This window comes from Pimephales promelas, chromosome 12 (genome assembly GCF_988280905.1).
Source record: "Pimephales promelas chromosome 12, fPimPro1.hap1.1, whole genome shotgun sequence".
Taxonomy (NCBI): Eukaryota; Metazoa; Chordata; class Actinopteri; order Cypriniformes; family Leuciscidae; genus Pimephales; species Pimephales promelas.
This window is the reverse complement of record NC_142780.1, coordinates 19722552-19738234: the sequence shown is the minus strand read 5'-3', so window position 1 is coordinate 19738234 and position 15683 is coordinate 19722552. Positions and strand designations below refer to the sequence as shown.

General features: G+C 36.6%; 1 protein-coding gene across 3 annotated transcripts; it reads left to right on the top strand.

Moving 5' to 3' along the window:
- The first annotated feature begins 1475 nt into the window (after positions 1 to 1475).
- Positions 1476 to 12024, top strand: pbxip1b (pre-B-cell leukemia homeobox interacting protein 1b). 3 transcript variants are annotated; one of them, XM_039679652.2, is made up of 10 exons: positions 1476 to 1615; positions 3172 to 3260; positions 4228 to 4440; positions 4635 to 4917; positions 6318 to 6542; positions 7242 to 7265; positions 8773 to 8816; positions 8926 to 9042; positions 10225 to 10489; positions 10651 to 12024. In XM_039679652.2, exons 2-10 carry the CDS (start codon positions 3198 to 3200, stop codon positions 11967 to 11969), a joined length of 2553 nt encoding a protein of 850 aa, XP_039535586.2. In that variant the 5' UTR covers positions 1476 to 1615; positions 3172 to 3197; the 3' UTR covers positions 11970 to 12024. The 3 variants fall into 3 exon arrangements, with proteins under 3 accessions (XP_039535586.2, XP_039535584.2, XP_039535587.2); XM_039679650.2 differs by having other exon boundaries at positions 10222 to 10489; XM_039679653.2 differs by lacking the exon at positions 7242 to 7265 and having other exon boundaries at positions 10222 to 10489.
- The last annotated feature ends 3659 nt before the right edge of the window (positions 12025 to 15683 follow it).

Here is a 15683-nt window from a genome sequence, read left to right as displayed (position 1 = left end):
CTTACTTAAGGTGGACATTGACGCAATTTTCTTCTAGAAACAAACTTTTGTATTATTTTCATGTTATGACTGTAAAGCTGCTTTGATACAATCTGTATGGTAAAAATCACTATAAATAAAGGTGACTTGACTTAGCATAAGTAGCATAGCATATACTGTAAAGAAGTAGCATATGCTTTATCAGAATAAATAAAATAAACTGACGTATTACACTCAAGGTCAATGTAGAATCACTTACAGTGTCACACTATAAAATAATATTGTTGGTTTAACTTAAAGTAAGTAACCTGGTTTCCTAGATTTTGAGTTCATTGGAATGAGTTAAAACTATAATGCAAAACCTGTCACAGGTACAATGCCTGGGTGTTTTGAGTGGTTGATGTGGCTGGCATCATATTTGTTCAGTTGCTAATGATGTAGCTAGCTGTAGCAAGCAGATGTTGGGGTAGAGGTTGATAACTTAAAGTAAGTAACCTGGTTTCCTAGATTTTGAGTTCATTGGAATGAGTTAAAACTATAATGCAAAACCTGTCACAGGTACAATGCCTGGGTGTTTTGAGTGGTTGATGTGGCTGGCATCATATTTGTTCAGTTGCTAATGATGTAGCTAGCTGTAGCAAGCAGATGTTGGGGTAGAGGTTGATAACTTAAAGTAAGTAACCTGGTTTCCTAGATTTTGAGTTCATTGGAATGAGTTAAAACTATAATGCAAAACCTGTCACAGGTACAATGCCTGGGTGTTTTGAGTGGTTGATGTGGCTGGCATCATATTTGTTCAGTTGCTAATGATGTAGCTAGCTGTAGCAAGCAGATGTTGGGGTAGAGGTTGATTGCTTACTAAAGTCAAAAAGTGAAATAAACACATGCACAGTGATATTAGGTTGCTCAGATCTCTTTCAAATGTCCAGGGCTATAGATTTGTGTTGTTGTTGTTGTTGTTTTTTTTTTTTAAATGTTATTGTATATTTTTTCATTTTTGTTTTAAATCAGTAGCTTTTCGAGACAAACAACATGAATCCAAATAAGCAAACAATAGTAACTAGCTACATCAAAATAAACTATTAAAATGAAAGCATCACAAAGATGAAATTATTTTTTTAGAGACATATGTTGTTCATCTGTTTTTCTTATTAGGAAAATATTATTCATTAGATCATGACTCAAACCACTATTTTGCTCCAAATAGCCTTTGAATCTATGAAATTGTCAAATTCGTTTTGAATCTATGAAATTGTCAACATCAAAAGACACCTCTATGATTTTACTTAACCGTACGTATACAGCAAGTCTAATACATACGGATGGAGGGTTGTTCGCATCCCTTTCCCGTTTGTTTTAGCATCTTCACTTTCACCATGTCACCTGTGTTTGTCAGTCACGAAAAAAAAGGTGTGCTTTGAAGGACGGAGGAGAAAGTATGCTGTCATTGGTGGAGAATGCAGCATGTGGGCGGGATATAGCTGAACGGCAAGCGCTGATTGGCAGAAAACTTTACAGACAAAGCCGTGTCCAAGACAAAACTGCACACTGGAGTTTGAAACTTTGCACAAGACAGGAGAAAGTGGGGGAAATTAAACGTTTATTAAAGAAAGGAAAGGTGCCTCAGAGTTACCAGGTATGCTTCTGTTTGATATTTTTTTTCATTTTAACCAAACTCACATTTGTGAAACCCGTCGGCTTGTTTTTGTTTCTGTATTTCCGGCATGTGCTTGTATGTAGGCTACAGTGCGCCTCGGACATTTGCTTGAGGGTTTTATACTGAACACTCCCATTTTGACAGCTGCCTCTGCTTAAAATGTACACCGAAGTGTAGCTTGTAACAAACAAACACACAGAGAACATACGATGGCGTGCAGTATATTATTCTTGAAGTACGAAAGTTATAATAGTTATGCGGATGTTTTCATATCGTCAAGATGTGTCCTTGTATGGGCATTTGGACGACGTGATGTGAGAGATAAGAATGAGAGGCGAACAGATGAACGACGTTTTTCCTTTCATATCTGGGCTAATATGGTTAAACTCGGGGATTATCTAATAGTTCAAACATTTACCATGGTACTCATATTTCCACAAAATGCCATTGTATAGTTATTGTTAGTCCTGTAAAATGGTAATCAGTAATTGTTATTCACAATTGCAGAGTATAATTTCTTTAATTGTGTTACATTAATATTTTAAGAAGCCTGTGAAAGTTAAGCTTTGTGAACTTAAAATGTAATACTGGTGCACTTTGTGCTTCTTTCTGTGTTATTTTTAGCTGTTACCATCTATTTCAGACATTCTTCTATATCCTCAACAACTCTCATGGCTCATGGCTACATTGAAAAAAAAAACTCTCATGGGAGTCACATTATTAGCAGACCCAAATTACTGCGAAAGGAAAAAGATCCTTATTAAAGAGTGAAGTGTGTCACAAAATGGTTCGACTGTGGTTGGACTCATTCATTTTTTAAATTTGCTTTGAAGATTCACCATTTTGTCTTTAACAGGGTCCCATTCTTGCTCAGTCTTTGCCAGATCTGAAAAATCCGATTACTGAATATTCATAAGATTTAGCTCAAATGGAAAATGTTTGAAAAAGTTGCTGTAAATGATTGTTAGACTTTGGCCCACTTGGAAAAGTAGAACGCATCAGCCTTGGTTTTCTCACTGGTATTCTGATATAGTGACAGTAGGTCCATTGCTTTGTTTTTGTCGGTGCTGTCAGCAGGAGTATAACTCCACCATTCTCTTCTTGCATTAATGCCTTTAGTGCTGTTTCTCTTGACATCCTTAGTTACACAGTTCTGTGCCAAGATATTTGCCAGCAAGGGAACCGGTGGTGCAACCAATGGGAAAACGCAAGGATAATACTAATGAAGTGAAACTCTTTCACTGCACCTCCAGCTTTTCATTGTTTCCATCTCTACTTTTTTCACTCATAGAGGCCTGTAGTGGAATCACCGTCCTCATTGAACTTGCTCACCACCATCTCTATTATATAAACGTGTGCAAAACAGCAGTATAATACATGTTCAAAGTCCTTTACATATCCTTTAAGTATGGTATAGTTTTGGACTAATATTAAAGTTAACCCTTACATTTTATTATATTGTCTGTTGATTTGTCACTGAAATACAGCTGATGACTTCCTGAAGTGTTTAAGAACGCTTACTGTGTGTTTTGCAGTTGCTGGACGGAGCCGCTAGGGGGCGATGTCTGAAAACAGCAACAGTGCCAGTGGCAACAGCGGGACTCTACTTACCCCAGGGTTAAAGGTGCGTTTCAGTGTTAGAAGCAGGGGCAGAAGTCTCTATCGTGATCGTGAAAATTATCGTGATGTTGCATGTCTTGATACATGGGTCAGTGACGTTACGTTAAATCTATCGGTTTATTCAAAAATAAAATGCAAATCATACAAGCAGTGAACTTAAAGTCGTGTCCCGTCAAGTCGAGACTCATGAACCTCTGTCAAGTCTAAGTTAGTCACGGACGTGGAGCTCTCGGCATCTCGAAACGCTGTGCCGATATTGATCCTCGTTTTATTTCTCCTTTTGTCCCAAAGTCTGCTTATCAAAAAAGTCTGCTACTTCTCTCGTGAGAAATTCATTTCAATGAGTTTTGAATGAGTTTCTCAGCATGTGATTGGCTGTTCACTGCTAATGTCACACCTAAACTCCTAAACTCAGGATCAAAGCCTGAGTTGACAGAGAAAGTTGGTGATCTGCATCATGGTACCAACAAAGCCTGGTTGGATTGGTTTGGTTTTGTCAACTCGAAACTAATCCTGCAACCCTGAGTTTGTTCAACTACCGTCATGGTACAGGCCCCAGGGATAACGTGGATATTACGTCATTAACAGGCGACAAGTTACAAGGGACGGACACTATTTCAAATTGTGAATTTCTCTGAATTTACAAATTCTCGGAAACATTTAGTATAATGTAAGCAGTAAGCACACAATTGAAATAAATAACACTGTGCGCAAGTGGTTTTAAGATATTATGATTCTGTCTTCTGCTGAACACAAAGGAAGATATTTTTAGAATGTTGGCAACCAGACAGTTGTTGGGCCTCTTTTTGACTTTTATAATAGGAAAATAATACTATGGAAGTCAATAGTCAACTGTTTGGTTGCAGAAGAAATTCATATAGATTTGAAACCAGTAAATGATGACAGAATTTTCATTTTAAACTATCCTTTAGAGATTAGGTTTGTTTGACAGAGACACTTTTCATGTGCAGGAGTCTGGAGCTGAGAATGTCGGTCCGGTAGCTGAAGGTCATAAGGTCGAGGGGCAGCTTTCTAAAACACCTGAGCCCTCATCGGAGGCCAACCATGACCTGGAGAAGCACTCCTCTGAAGCATCTGCTCACCAGCCAGAGACTGAGACATCGTCACAGTTGCAGTCTGACCCAGCTCTCACCCATGGGTCAGAGCAAGCTCAGGAAACTCAGGTGTCCTTCCTTGAATAAATGCTTGAGATGAATAAATTTGAGATGATCTCAAATCCTGATGGCCATAATAAATTTTACTATATGACTTTTAGGTCGCCCAAAAAATAAATTTAGGTTATTTCCTCATGCGCTTTTCCTATTTCTTTAATGTCAAATAGTAACAGAATTTTGTTGTTCTACCAAATGTTTGCTAGGTAACATCTCCAGACACGAATGATGGTCGGGCCCAGCTGAATGCAGCACATGTCAATGAAGACACCAGCTCTGTCAGTGCCAATGTTGAGGATGTCAGCTCCTGGACCCCTGACCATGAGGAACGAGAGGCCCTTACAGGCCACTCGGCGAGCCCAGTTTCTCCTGTTACTGATGTAGATTCATTCTCTGACTCGCACACTCACATAGATCTGACCTCTGGATCAAGTCCACTTCCTGCTTCAGTTTGTCAAGAGAGAGAGTCTCTGAGGAAAACCACTGAAGGTGAGTTATGTACAACATAAAGTAGTTGTGCCACATACTTTTTCCTCAGTGTATTTATATTTGATGTCTCTCTTTTGTGTATGTGTACATTTGAAAGTGTTGGTGGTGGTCAAAAAACAGAGCTTAACTACAGTTGGCAGGTCTGATATGGAATGATGATGGACTTGCATGATGACTGGTGGCAGCTTGACAGCTTGATTTGTTTAATTTTTTTCTTTATATATATATACACACAGCGTGTCAGCTCTGATTACATTTCGGATGCATCATTGTCTAAGCTTTTTCCCTCTGGGTTATGTTTGCTTATAGTGAATGTTTGCTTGTTCCTGCATCCCGAAAACACTACAGACTTCATTCTGTATTGATTGGCCAAATCTTTTTAAATGGTCTCAGATGGTGCATCAGTGTTTGTCTTTAGTTTTAAGTCATTGAAAGGAAGGATAAGGCTACAAAAAAGGCATTGGCTGTGATGCTTTAAGCAGCTTGTGTAACACAACATGCATTATCACTACCTTTCAAAAGGTTGATTTTGAGTTTAAAAAAAAAAAAAAACTTCCCAAGGCTGCATTTATTTGTTTCAAAATACAGAAAAAATAGTAATATTGTGAAATATTATTACAATTGAAAATGAATATTTTCTATTGTAAAACATTTTAAATTGTACTTTATTCCTGTGATGTCAAAGCAGATTTTTTTTTTACAGTTTCACACCTTATTGTAACACTTTACAATAAGGTCTCATTTGTTATCATTAGTTGATGTATTGAACTAACAACGAGCAAATCGTTTTTTACAGTATTTAATTTATTCATTTTTGTTAATGTTAGTTAATAAAAATACAGTTGTTCACAGTGTATTAACTAATGTGAACAAAAACTTCTTTTGATTTTAGTAGATGTTTAAATTAACATTAACTAATTTTATACTTATTAAACAGATGTGCTGGTGGAAATGTAAAAAAGGTATTGTAAATGTATGATAATCTGGTTTGGAAATGCTTCAGTATGGCGAGTTTTAATCGTCTTGCTAATGTGCAGTGCCTGAAGCTGCAGACCAGACTGATGAAGTGACTGTGGGGAGTTCCAGAAATAGAGCCTTCGCCTCAGTACACGAGTAGAGCCTCGATTCACTAGACATCCCTAACCCTACAATCAGAGGACAGTGAATAGTTAATCATATGTTCCAAGGCCAAAAAAAAAGGATGTTCATGTCCTACTTGTTTAAATAACGTTAGCTATTTTACATGCACAAATGGCACATCCATAAAGGCCCCCCGAAAAAACAGACATGGCTGCTGTACTAACCAGCTGTATAAAGATTGATTTTTTTTGTGTATGTTTAGAAAAAAATTATGTTTTTAAAATGTACTGAATTTAATTGTATGCCCTGTTTTTGTGTAGAGTCTAAAGGAGTGTTGGAAACAAACAGGAAGGATGGGGATGGTTTACGAAAGAGAAAAATCTCCCACCTGGGCTCTTTGGACAAGACCGAGGCAGAGGATGATGAAGAAGGAGAGGAGGAAGACTTTCAGCTCCCTCAAAGAGAAGAGGAAACCGTCTTTTCCTTGAATAAGTGCATCCTTGCATCTGTCATTCTTCTAGGACTAGGAACCATTTTTTTCTCGGGTGAGCATGAAGCTTTTTTTTTTTTTGGTCTAAAGATTTTGGATTATCTGGATTCATTATAAATGCAGTACATAGCATGTTCAGATAATCAATTAAAAATGAATGTATATTATTTTTAATAATACTTATTAAGTCTAATTCTCACCACATGGACAAATGGCAACATACACGTTTTGGGGGTTTTGTTGGATCATTGTGTTTCCCCTGTCGGCATCTGTTGGCATTGGTCAGGGTTTGTTCCCACCCCACTGAACATGATCAGTCGACGTATGTTATGCCTGTTGGGGCTGTGTGAACTTGAGAGTTATTTTTCAGAAAATACTAAATCTAATGGCCGACTTGGTTGTTACCGTTTGTGCGGTGTGAATCGGCCTTTAGAAACTTATTTAATTACCATATTCAGCTCTAAAATGTTTAATTAAATGTATCATTGCAAATTATATATCATCAACTTAACAATTTGTGTGACTTTTCTTTTTTTCTTTTTTTTTCATATATTGGATCATCTAGTAAAGATAGAGATTAGTTGTCAGTCACTAAATACCACACATTCATAATGATGGTTCTAGTCAAATTCTCCTCCTGAATATGGTTTTCATAAGGGCTCATGTGACCATAATGTACCTATGCAGTGGCCTACATCAGATAGTGAATTTGAATATGTTCCTGTGTCTGAGGCTGAGGTGTGTTGTTCCACAGGTGTTCTCATGGACCTGGATGATGGTAGGAAGAGAGAGTGTGCATGTGTGCGTACGTGTGCGTGCACGCCTGGTATTCCCTGTATTATTGGGACCAACCAGGATAGTAATACTATACCAGTAAATTTTGAGCTTATGGGGAATTTTTTGGTGCCCATGAGGAAAGCTGCTTATAAATCATACTAAAATGCAGAAGGTTTCTGTAATGGGTAGGCTTAGGGATATGGTTAGTGTGAGAGGGTTGAATATACAGTTTGTACTGTATAAAAACCATTATGTCTATGGGAAGTCCCCATAAAACATGGAAACGTATGAGTGTTGAGCTAAGAGATCATTTAGATCAAAGTAATTTGCTGTTGCTGCTTTTGTGCTATAATGAAGATGTGCTATATATATAAACCACTGGTTCTCAACCTTTTTGACTCTAAGCCTCCCCCATCAGATTAAGGATAAGGAATTTATTTATTTATTTATTTATTTATTTATTTGTATTATTATTATAGGCAAATTTAAACCTGATAAAATATTTTAGAGCTTAGCAAATCTAGAAAGCTACAGTATATATTCCTGTTGTGCATTAAAATGCCCAGAATCTGATTTCTAGACATTAAAAAGTCATGTACAATCTGTACATGACTTTTTAATGTTTAGAAATCAGATATTTTAACTTAGGCTGCCTCGTACTGTACTGTACCTGTCAAGACAAAAAGATGCTTAATTTCTTATTGTGTTTTTAGCTTATTTTAATGATTGTTTTGTCTTATTTTCCATCATTTTGAGATATCTTGAAGCACCATAGTGTACTCCTGCACCCTGGTTGAGAACCACTGATACACGCTCATTGTATCATATATATTACATCATTATGTCATATATATTATTTGTATGTGACTCAAAATGTTTTATAGCTTGAAATATTTTCAACACCCCACAAAACTAATAACTGACTAAATTTTTTGATTTCAGACATTTAATAAAACATTTGAATGCTTCATTACATCTAATAATAAGTGCATTACTTATTGTAATGATATTATTTAACATAATAATTTAAAATATAAATTATTTTTGTGTACTTAATTCTTATTTTGAATAATACTTAATGTAAAATTGAGAGATTTTTTTTTTTTTGGCACAAAAGAATGTTTCCATTTTAAGTGTCTCTTTTTTTTTTTTTACCGTAACGCCTGACAGTTGGGTTTGAAATTGTTTGTGCAGCATTTTAATATCCTGCGACGCCAGTGGATGCACAACAAGTCTGAACAACTTTTGAAAGATTGACATGCCATATCAGATTAGAGAAATGAATGCATACATTTAGAAAACTAATCGAAAATTGTAAGATTAAATTCAATTCTGAACATTGCATGCAGTGCTGCAACCGCATGCTTTCTGTGTTATCCTTCTATCCCTATTGTTTGAGTGTTACGGTTTCATGTTTCCTTCCTCATTTTATTCACATTGACATGTTGCTTTTTTTGTTACGATGATGCATTTTCAAGTGAGCTTTGGTCATGTTATTCTCCTCCCAGAAGCAGACATGGATGTTAAAGACCTGAAGAATCCAACAAATCAGGTCTGATCATTTGCTCTTCTGTTTTATGTGTGATTTTTCAGACCTACAATTTATATCTTAGTCTGTATTATATTGCCTTTTGAATTGTAGATGTATTTGTGTGTGATAGGAGTGGTTGAACCCTGAAGTCTCCAGAGACACGCCTGTTGATCTTCAGCCTCCAGATATTTTAAGCAAACTGGCAAAGGAAGATAAGCAAATATTGATACTACAGGCACAACTTCAGGTACAGACATGTGCAGATCTGCACTAAATAAAGTTTTTTGAACCAACAACAGTTCTAAGTTTGTCTTACATGAATGTTGTTTTTTTCCTTTTCTTTGACCCTTACATGTAAATAAACTGTATTAAAGGAGTAGTTCACTTAACTTCAAACAGATCATTTGTCATCCAATGTCATCCAAGATATCCATGTCATTCTTTCTTCAGTCAAAAAGAAATTACTCAGTCCACAGTATTTTTTGGGTCACTCTAGTAAATACTTCAGTTTACTGGCATTTATATTATATTTGCACACAAGTTTAAGGTTTTTGAAGAAAACATTACAGAATGTTTCTCAATATAATGGACTTTACTGGGCACCAAACGGTTCAAGGTCCAAAAGACAGTTTCAGTGCAAACTGCGAACTGTTCAAATGGCTTTAAACGATTCCAGACGATGAATAAGGGTCTTATCAAGCGAAACAATCAGTCTTTAAAAAAAAAAAAAAACGTTTAAGCTTTATAAGCTTAAATGCTCGCCTTGCTCTGTTCTGTGACTCTCCTGTTCAAACTCGTTCATCAAAATGAACAAATCTTTTTCCGAGTCAATTCGTTCATTTCGTTGAATGAACCAAATGACTCGAAAAAAGAACGCGCATCACAGAACAGAGCAAGGCGAGCATTTGAGCTTATAAAACTTAAACTTTGTTATTTATTTTTTAAATGATTGATCGTTTCGCTTGATAAGACCCTTATTCATTGTCTGGAATCGTTTACTGAAAGTGTCTTTTGGACCTTGAACCGTTTGGTGCCCAAGAAAGTGCATTATATAGAGAAAAATGCAGGAATGTTTTCATCAAAAACCTTAATTTCTTTTCGACTGAAGAAAGAATGACATGGATATCTTGGATGACATGGGGTTGAGTAAATTATCAGGAAAATTGAAAGGCTACTTTAAGTGCACTAATATGTATACTACAGTATATGTAAAATCATCTCTTATTCTGTTCCTCAAGGTCTCTGGGTATAAACGCTGTTGCAATTTACTTTTGAATGACTGTTGCATGCAATAAGGCTATTTCTGTATTACATCATTCTCTTTTATAATTCAAAGGAACAGGGAAACTTTAGATTTCCAATGTTTGACCCCATTAAAGTGTTTCAGTTGTTCACTATTCATCATTTGCCCTATTTGTAAACTCAGCAGCATCAAGGTGAACTGAAAGCAGCGCAGCTTCAGGTAGAGGATGGAGAGAAAGAGCGTGTGAGGAGAGAAGAGCTGGAGAAGGAGTACCAGAGGATAAAAGCAGAACTACACAGGCGACCTGCTCTTCAGAAGGAGCTGGAGCGAGAGAACGAGAGAATGAAAGAAGAAAATGTGAGAGCAAAGAAAGAGCTGGAGGCCCTGCCATCACTGCAGAGTGAACTGGAGCATCTGAGAGCAAAAGTTTCACAGCTCACACAGAGCACAGGTGCGGTAAACGCACATCAGCAACGATCCATCACTGAAACGCATGTGCTCTGTGCATTTGCTATCCAGTAGCATATGAATCTCTTTAACTTGATGCACTTCTTAAAAATGCAATGCTCGAGAAATATTTAATCCAACATATTAATATTAACTCTCTTTCAGAAAGCGCAAAACCCGTGCATCCCGTTGCAGCCTCTCGAGCTCCCCCTGCTGGAGACAAAAGAGATGCACTGCCCATAGACAGACAAGACATGAAGTACAGGAAGACTTGGGACAAAAAGAGTGAGGAGAAAGAACAAAGCAAAGGAGACAAAGAAAGGAAAAAGAAGAAAAGTGGAAAAAATGAAGATGACAAAGAAAGGAGCAAGAGAGAACAAACTAAGGAACAGAAAGACTGGAAAAAAGATAAAAGCCACCAGGAAGAAGGTAAAGCCGGGAAGAGAACAGAGTGGATGAAGGACAAAAAACGAGGTGATGGTAAAATAGGGAAAGAAAGTGAAGACAAGAGAAAATTTAAAGAGTGGGAGGAGAAAAAAGAATGGAAGGAAGATAAAAAGGGGAAAAAAGACAAACATGTAGGACAGGATGAGAGGAGGGGAGACAAAAAAGACTGGAAGGATACTGGGAAAAAGAAAGGGAAAGAGGAAAAGGAATGGAAAGGGGAACGGAAGGAGGACAAAGAGCGGAAAAATGACAAACAGAGTGGTGGGAATGACCATGAAGAATGGAAAGAGAAAAAGAAAGGTCAAAAGGAGTGGAGAAAGGAAAAGAGTGAGGGAAAACACAATGATAAAACAGAGAAAAAGCGGAAAGGAGAGAGAGAGTTTCCCAAAGAGGATGGCGGAAAAGATAAGGAAAAGCATTGGAGGGAGAAAGAAAGAGAGTCAAAAGATGAAGTCTGGAAAAAAGAGGGAGTAAAAGAGGAGAAAAAAAACAAAGCATTCTACCACCAAAATGAGGGGAAAAAGAGTCCTAGTGAAAAGGAGAAACCAGACGAGACAACCTCCCATCACCACTCCGAGCATGAGAACTACTGGAGCAAGCAGAGAGAGCGGATCCAGCACTTCAACGGCCAGCGGGACACGTGCAGCGGCGTGGCAGACTGCGCTCGAGTCGAGGGACTCGCTCCTGTCGGCCTGCGGGACTTCCAAACACTTCTCCAATCCTACATGAACAAGCTCCCCGATCCCCAGGACCAGACCTCCAGGGAAGAAGAGCTCCACAAGCTGGTGAAGGAGTTCTTCACGGATGGAGTGTTCGCTCATGATCAGATTCCGTTCAGTGAGTTCGTGGACGACGTGGGGGACATCTTAGAAGACCTGGCGGAAGGAGAAGAGAGCGACAGCGAGGGAGAGGAGAGCGATGAAGACGATGACGATGAGATGGAGGAATTTGAAAGGGAGGCGATGGAGAAATTTGCACTTCCAGACGAATTGAGGAAGGGAGAGCAGAAGAAAGAGAGCGGAAGAGTGAAAGGTTGAAGGTGATTTTGGAGGTTTCAAAAAAGGTACATCTGGAAACCATCAGGCCTGATTTAATCGTGTGGAGTGTCATTTCTAAAGAGCATGTTCATTTTGATCAGTTAGGCTTTGCCCTTTCTTTTAATAGATACAGTAAAGCAATACTGTAATGCCTTCTTCACAACATGACAGCTGTTTCTGCTCACTTTCCTTTTTTTTACCTTTATTTGAACGTACATAATGCCCTTTTGACCATTAAATAAAGACTCTTGAGTCATCGCAGTCATCTAAAGATCCGGGGCTGGATTCACGATTCTTCCTTAATAAAACTCCTTACTTTTATTTTCTCCTTATTTTCTGTTTTAAGAAATGTTAAGAATATTGTTGGTCTTACCACCAAGAATTAGAAAAAAACTGATGAAGAATTCAAATATTTGTAATACAACTGCACAAAATTGTATATGTCATCTTCAAATTATGATATAGGCTATATAGATGTTTAACAAATTAATTGGACCATTCAAATATTAAAATACTAGATACAGAATACATATTACTACTATATTTTACTTTTATAGTCTAGCATTGTAAATTTGTTGGATGTTTGTTTTAAATTATAAAACCTTGGGTTATCAGTGGAAAAAGAGACCGAAACCCGTTTTAGAGACGATGAGGTGCTTGCTACATAGATGAATACATTTATCTGTAAGAGTTATTGTATTATATTTGTAGTAATATGTTAGTATACAATCAGTCAAATCATTTTATCATTAAAGTGATTGATATTTTATCAAGATATTCCTGAATCCAGCTCCAGGAAAACATTCTGACAGAGGGAACAGAGTTTTTTTGGGACTGATCAACTGTTATGGCACATCAGGTTTATGTTTAAGACTTGGCACATTTCACACACATATAATATTTGTCATAAGAATGAATATTCATCAGAATGTAGTTCAGTGTTGAGTGTGAGAGTTACAGTCAAAGCTCATTTGTTATAATATTCTTATTTTGTCTATCTTTTAAAATAGTCATGTAACTATCCATTTGCATTTTAAGATCATACTTGACTTAAACACTGTAAACTGAGTTGTACTGATAGACTAGTTGTATTAATGCTCATCATTTTTGTTATGCTCTGCTTTTTTAAAGTCTTTAAATTATTTTGTTTGTCATTAGGGTTAGGACTCTTGGCCTATTGTTTCTGATTTGTTTGAGAGTTTCACTGTTATTTATACATTTTAATGGAGGATAGCGTTCGTATATAACATGCCTGTATTGTTTGTAATTCTTAAAGTGTTGCAATAGCCAACAAAAATATAAGCAAATCCTTAAAAGTGCAGGCCATCTTAGTTGAATGTAATGGTAAGGTGAGTGAAGGTTTCACATTTTAAGCAGTGTAATATGTGTTTTTGACCTGAATCATATTGCAATTGTGTCAAACTGTATACTGTCAGGCAAAACTGCTTGCACATTTACAGTTTTCACAGACTTGTGCTTTTTTGAACTGTCCAATGCAAAAACTCTACACTTAACTAAGGCAGAGTGCAGAAGTTTGTCACAGACCACTAAATTGTAACAAAAAGTGCAACAGATAAATGTAGTAATTAATTTATTTTGCAATTTTTTTTTAAGTTTTAATGGCTGAAGTTCAGATGGTAATGGTAGTGGGAAATGTTTTTGCTGTAAAACTGTTTACAGAATAAAGAGGTGCATACGGTTATGCTTTAAGTGTTTCTTTTTGTTATTTGCCATACGATTCGTACATTTTTAGGGAACCGTCTAAATGAGGCCTGCTACAGTGACACTATCGCAGTTCACAGCTGGTAAAACTACCTCTATCTCTGCATCGCGTCACTTTGTAGTTCCTAAATGTAGTTTTCTTGCTTCCTCCTGTGCTGCACAGCACTATATTTGAATATACAGAGCCCGAATTTCTGCTTAAATGTCAAATGAACTGATTCTTTGTTGTGGAATTTTATTAATTTTATAAAATAGTCATTTTATTAATTTATTTATTTATTAATGTCTTCTGCTGTTGGCAGCCGTTGGATAACGCTTTGCTCGCTGGCCTTCCATAGTCCTCTTCTTCCGCCTGAGAGGATGGGTGGAGAGAAGGTCTGCAATGGCATAGGAGGAGGAGAGTCGAGGAGATGCAGTATTATGCCTTTGTGTCTTTTTGTAGAAGAGATGAGGCCTGGGTTCTGGGAGAGATGGCTCCTTGGCTGGAGGAACAAGGGATCCGCGAACAAGGCTCTGTTTGCACAACATAGACTTTGAGGTGAGGTTATAAATCAAATGACTTTCTTTGTGAATTTAAATGCAATAAAAAAGTAGTTTTTGAGGTACCTGCATTGAACCGACTTTTCCTCATCTTCCGGCTCGAACACATCTCACCACCCTTTGAGCTCTCTGCTTTCCATCGGTAGGTAGGGGAAGATGGAAAATGCCCCCTTAAGGACAATGTGCGAAACTGCAAAATGTATTAGCCAACTCAAAGTTTTGAGGCCCATAAAAAAGAAATTGGTAACACTTTACAAAAAAGTCTAATTTTAACATTAATTTAAAATGAGCGATACATTTGTTCCAGTGTTTATTAATCTTTGTTACTCTTATCATCCTTCCCTCGCAGTCGCACTTTGTAACAAATCCTTCCCTCAAGAGTCAAAATGACCGGAAGCTCTATGACTGGGAGATTTTTTTAATTCATCATTGTATTTACCTTTAAATAACTATTTGTTTATTAATATTGTATCAATAAAATATTACATAGGCTAAATTATAATTTAAGCACATCCTTTACATTCTTAACTTAAATTCAAAATAACACAATTTTAAGCATAACCCTTTTAATTCAGCTCAAAACATCTTACATTTGGTGTTTTTGCAGACCACTTGTGGAAAAACTAATATAACATGACAACTCTTGCCACTAGATGGCCTTATAGCTTTTCTCTGTGTACTGAAGCATTTTTCACATTCCATTCATTCCTAAGGCCAAGGGGTTCAAATTCACCCCTGAGGGAATAATGTGTTACTTTTTAAAATTTCAAACACAAAACTCCTAATTTCCTAATGAAACCTTATTGTAAAGTGTTACCATAAATTAATACTTTTATCCAACAAAAACCCATTAAATTGACCAAAAATTACAGTATTAAGAAAAAAAAACGTTTTCAAATAAATGCTCTTTCTATTCGTTCAAAAATCTTGGAAAAAAAAAAAAAACTTATCATGGTTTCCACAAAAATATCACAGCTCACCAGTTCCAAGGAGGAACAGAAGAAGACACTGTGTGATCATGACTATAATATAAACTGAAGCTTCAAAAAAGAATCATGTTACAAGTGTTAAAAACTATATTTGAAATAATATATTAATTGTTTTACAGCAAGCTTCTTAAAACTTCAACATCTTGTGTGTTCCTACTTATTGAATGAACAAAAAGACTGTAGTCATGTTATGCTATCAGTGCCAATTCATGAGTATATTGAGCTTGACATATGGAGCATATTTGTAGATTCATGCTTTTTTAAAAGTTTTCACTGTTTGAGTCTAATCCTACCTTAGTTATTAATTTAAAAAATGAATACATTGCTCTTATCACAATCTTGTTCCTCAATGTCTGCACATAAATTTACATTCTACACAGAGTGCACAGCTTTCGCAAGTTACAACAGAAGAGATACTCTTGCAAATAACGGTAACACTTTACAAGGTTCATTAATGAACTAA

What these genes read in the sequence shown, in the direction of transcription:
- pbxip1b (XM_039679650.2), top strand. Translation starts at nt 3,198, where the DNA reads ATGTCTGAAAACAGCAACAGTGCCAGTGGCAACAGCGGGACTCTACTT. An exon ending in TCTGAGGAAAACCACTGAAG is followed by an intron (nt 4,918 to 6,317) that starts GTGAGTTATGTA and finishes GTTTTTGTGTAG; the next exon opens with AGTCTAAAGGAGTGTTGGAA. An exon ending in TACTACAGGCACAACTTCAG is followed by an intron (nt 9,043 to 10,221) that starts GTACAGACATGT and finishes TTGTAAACTCAG; the next exon opens with CAGCATCAAGGTGAACTGAA.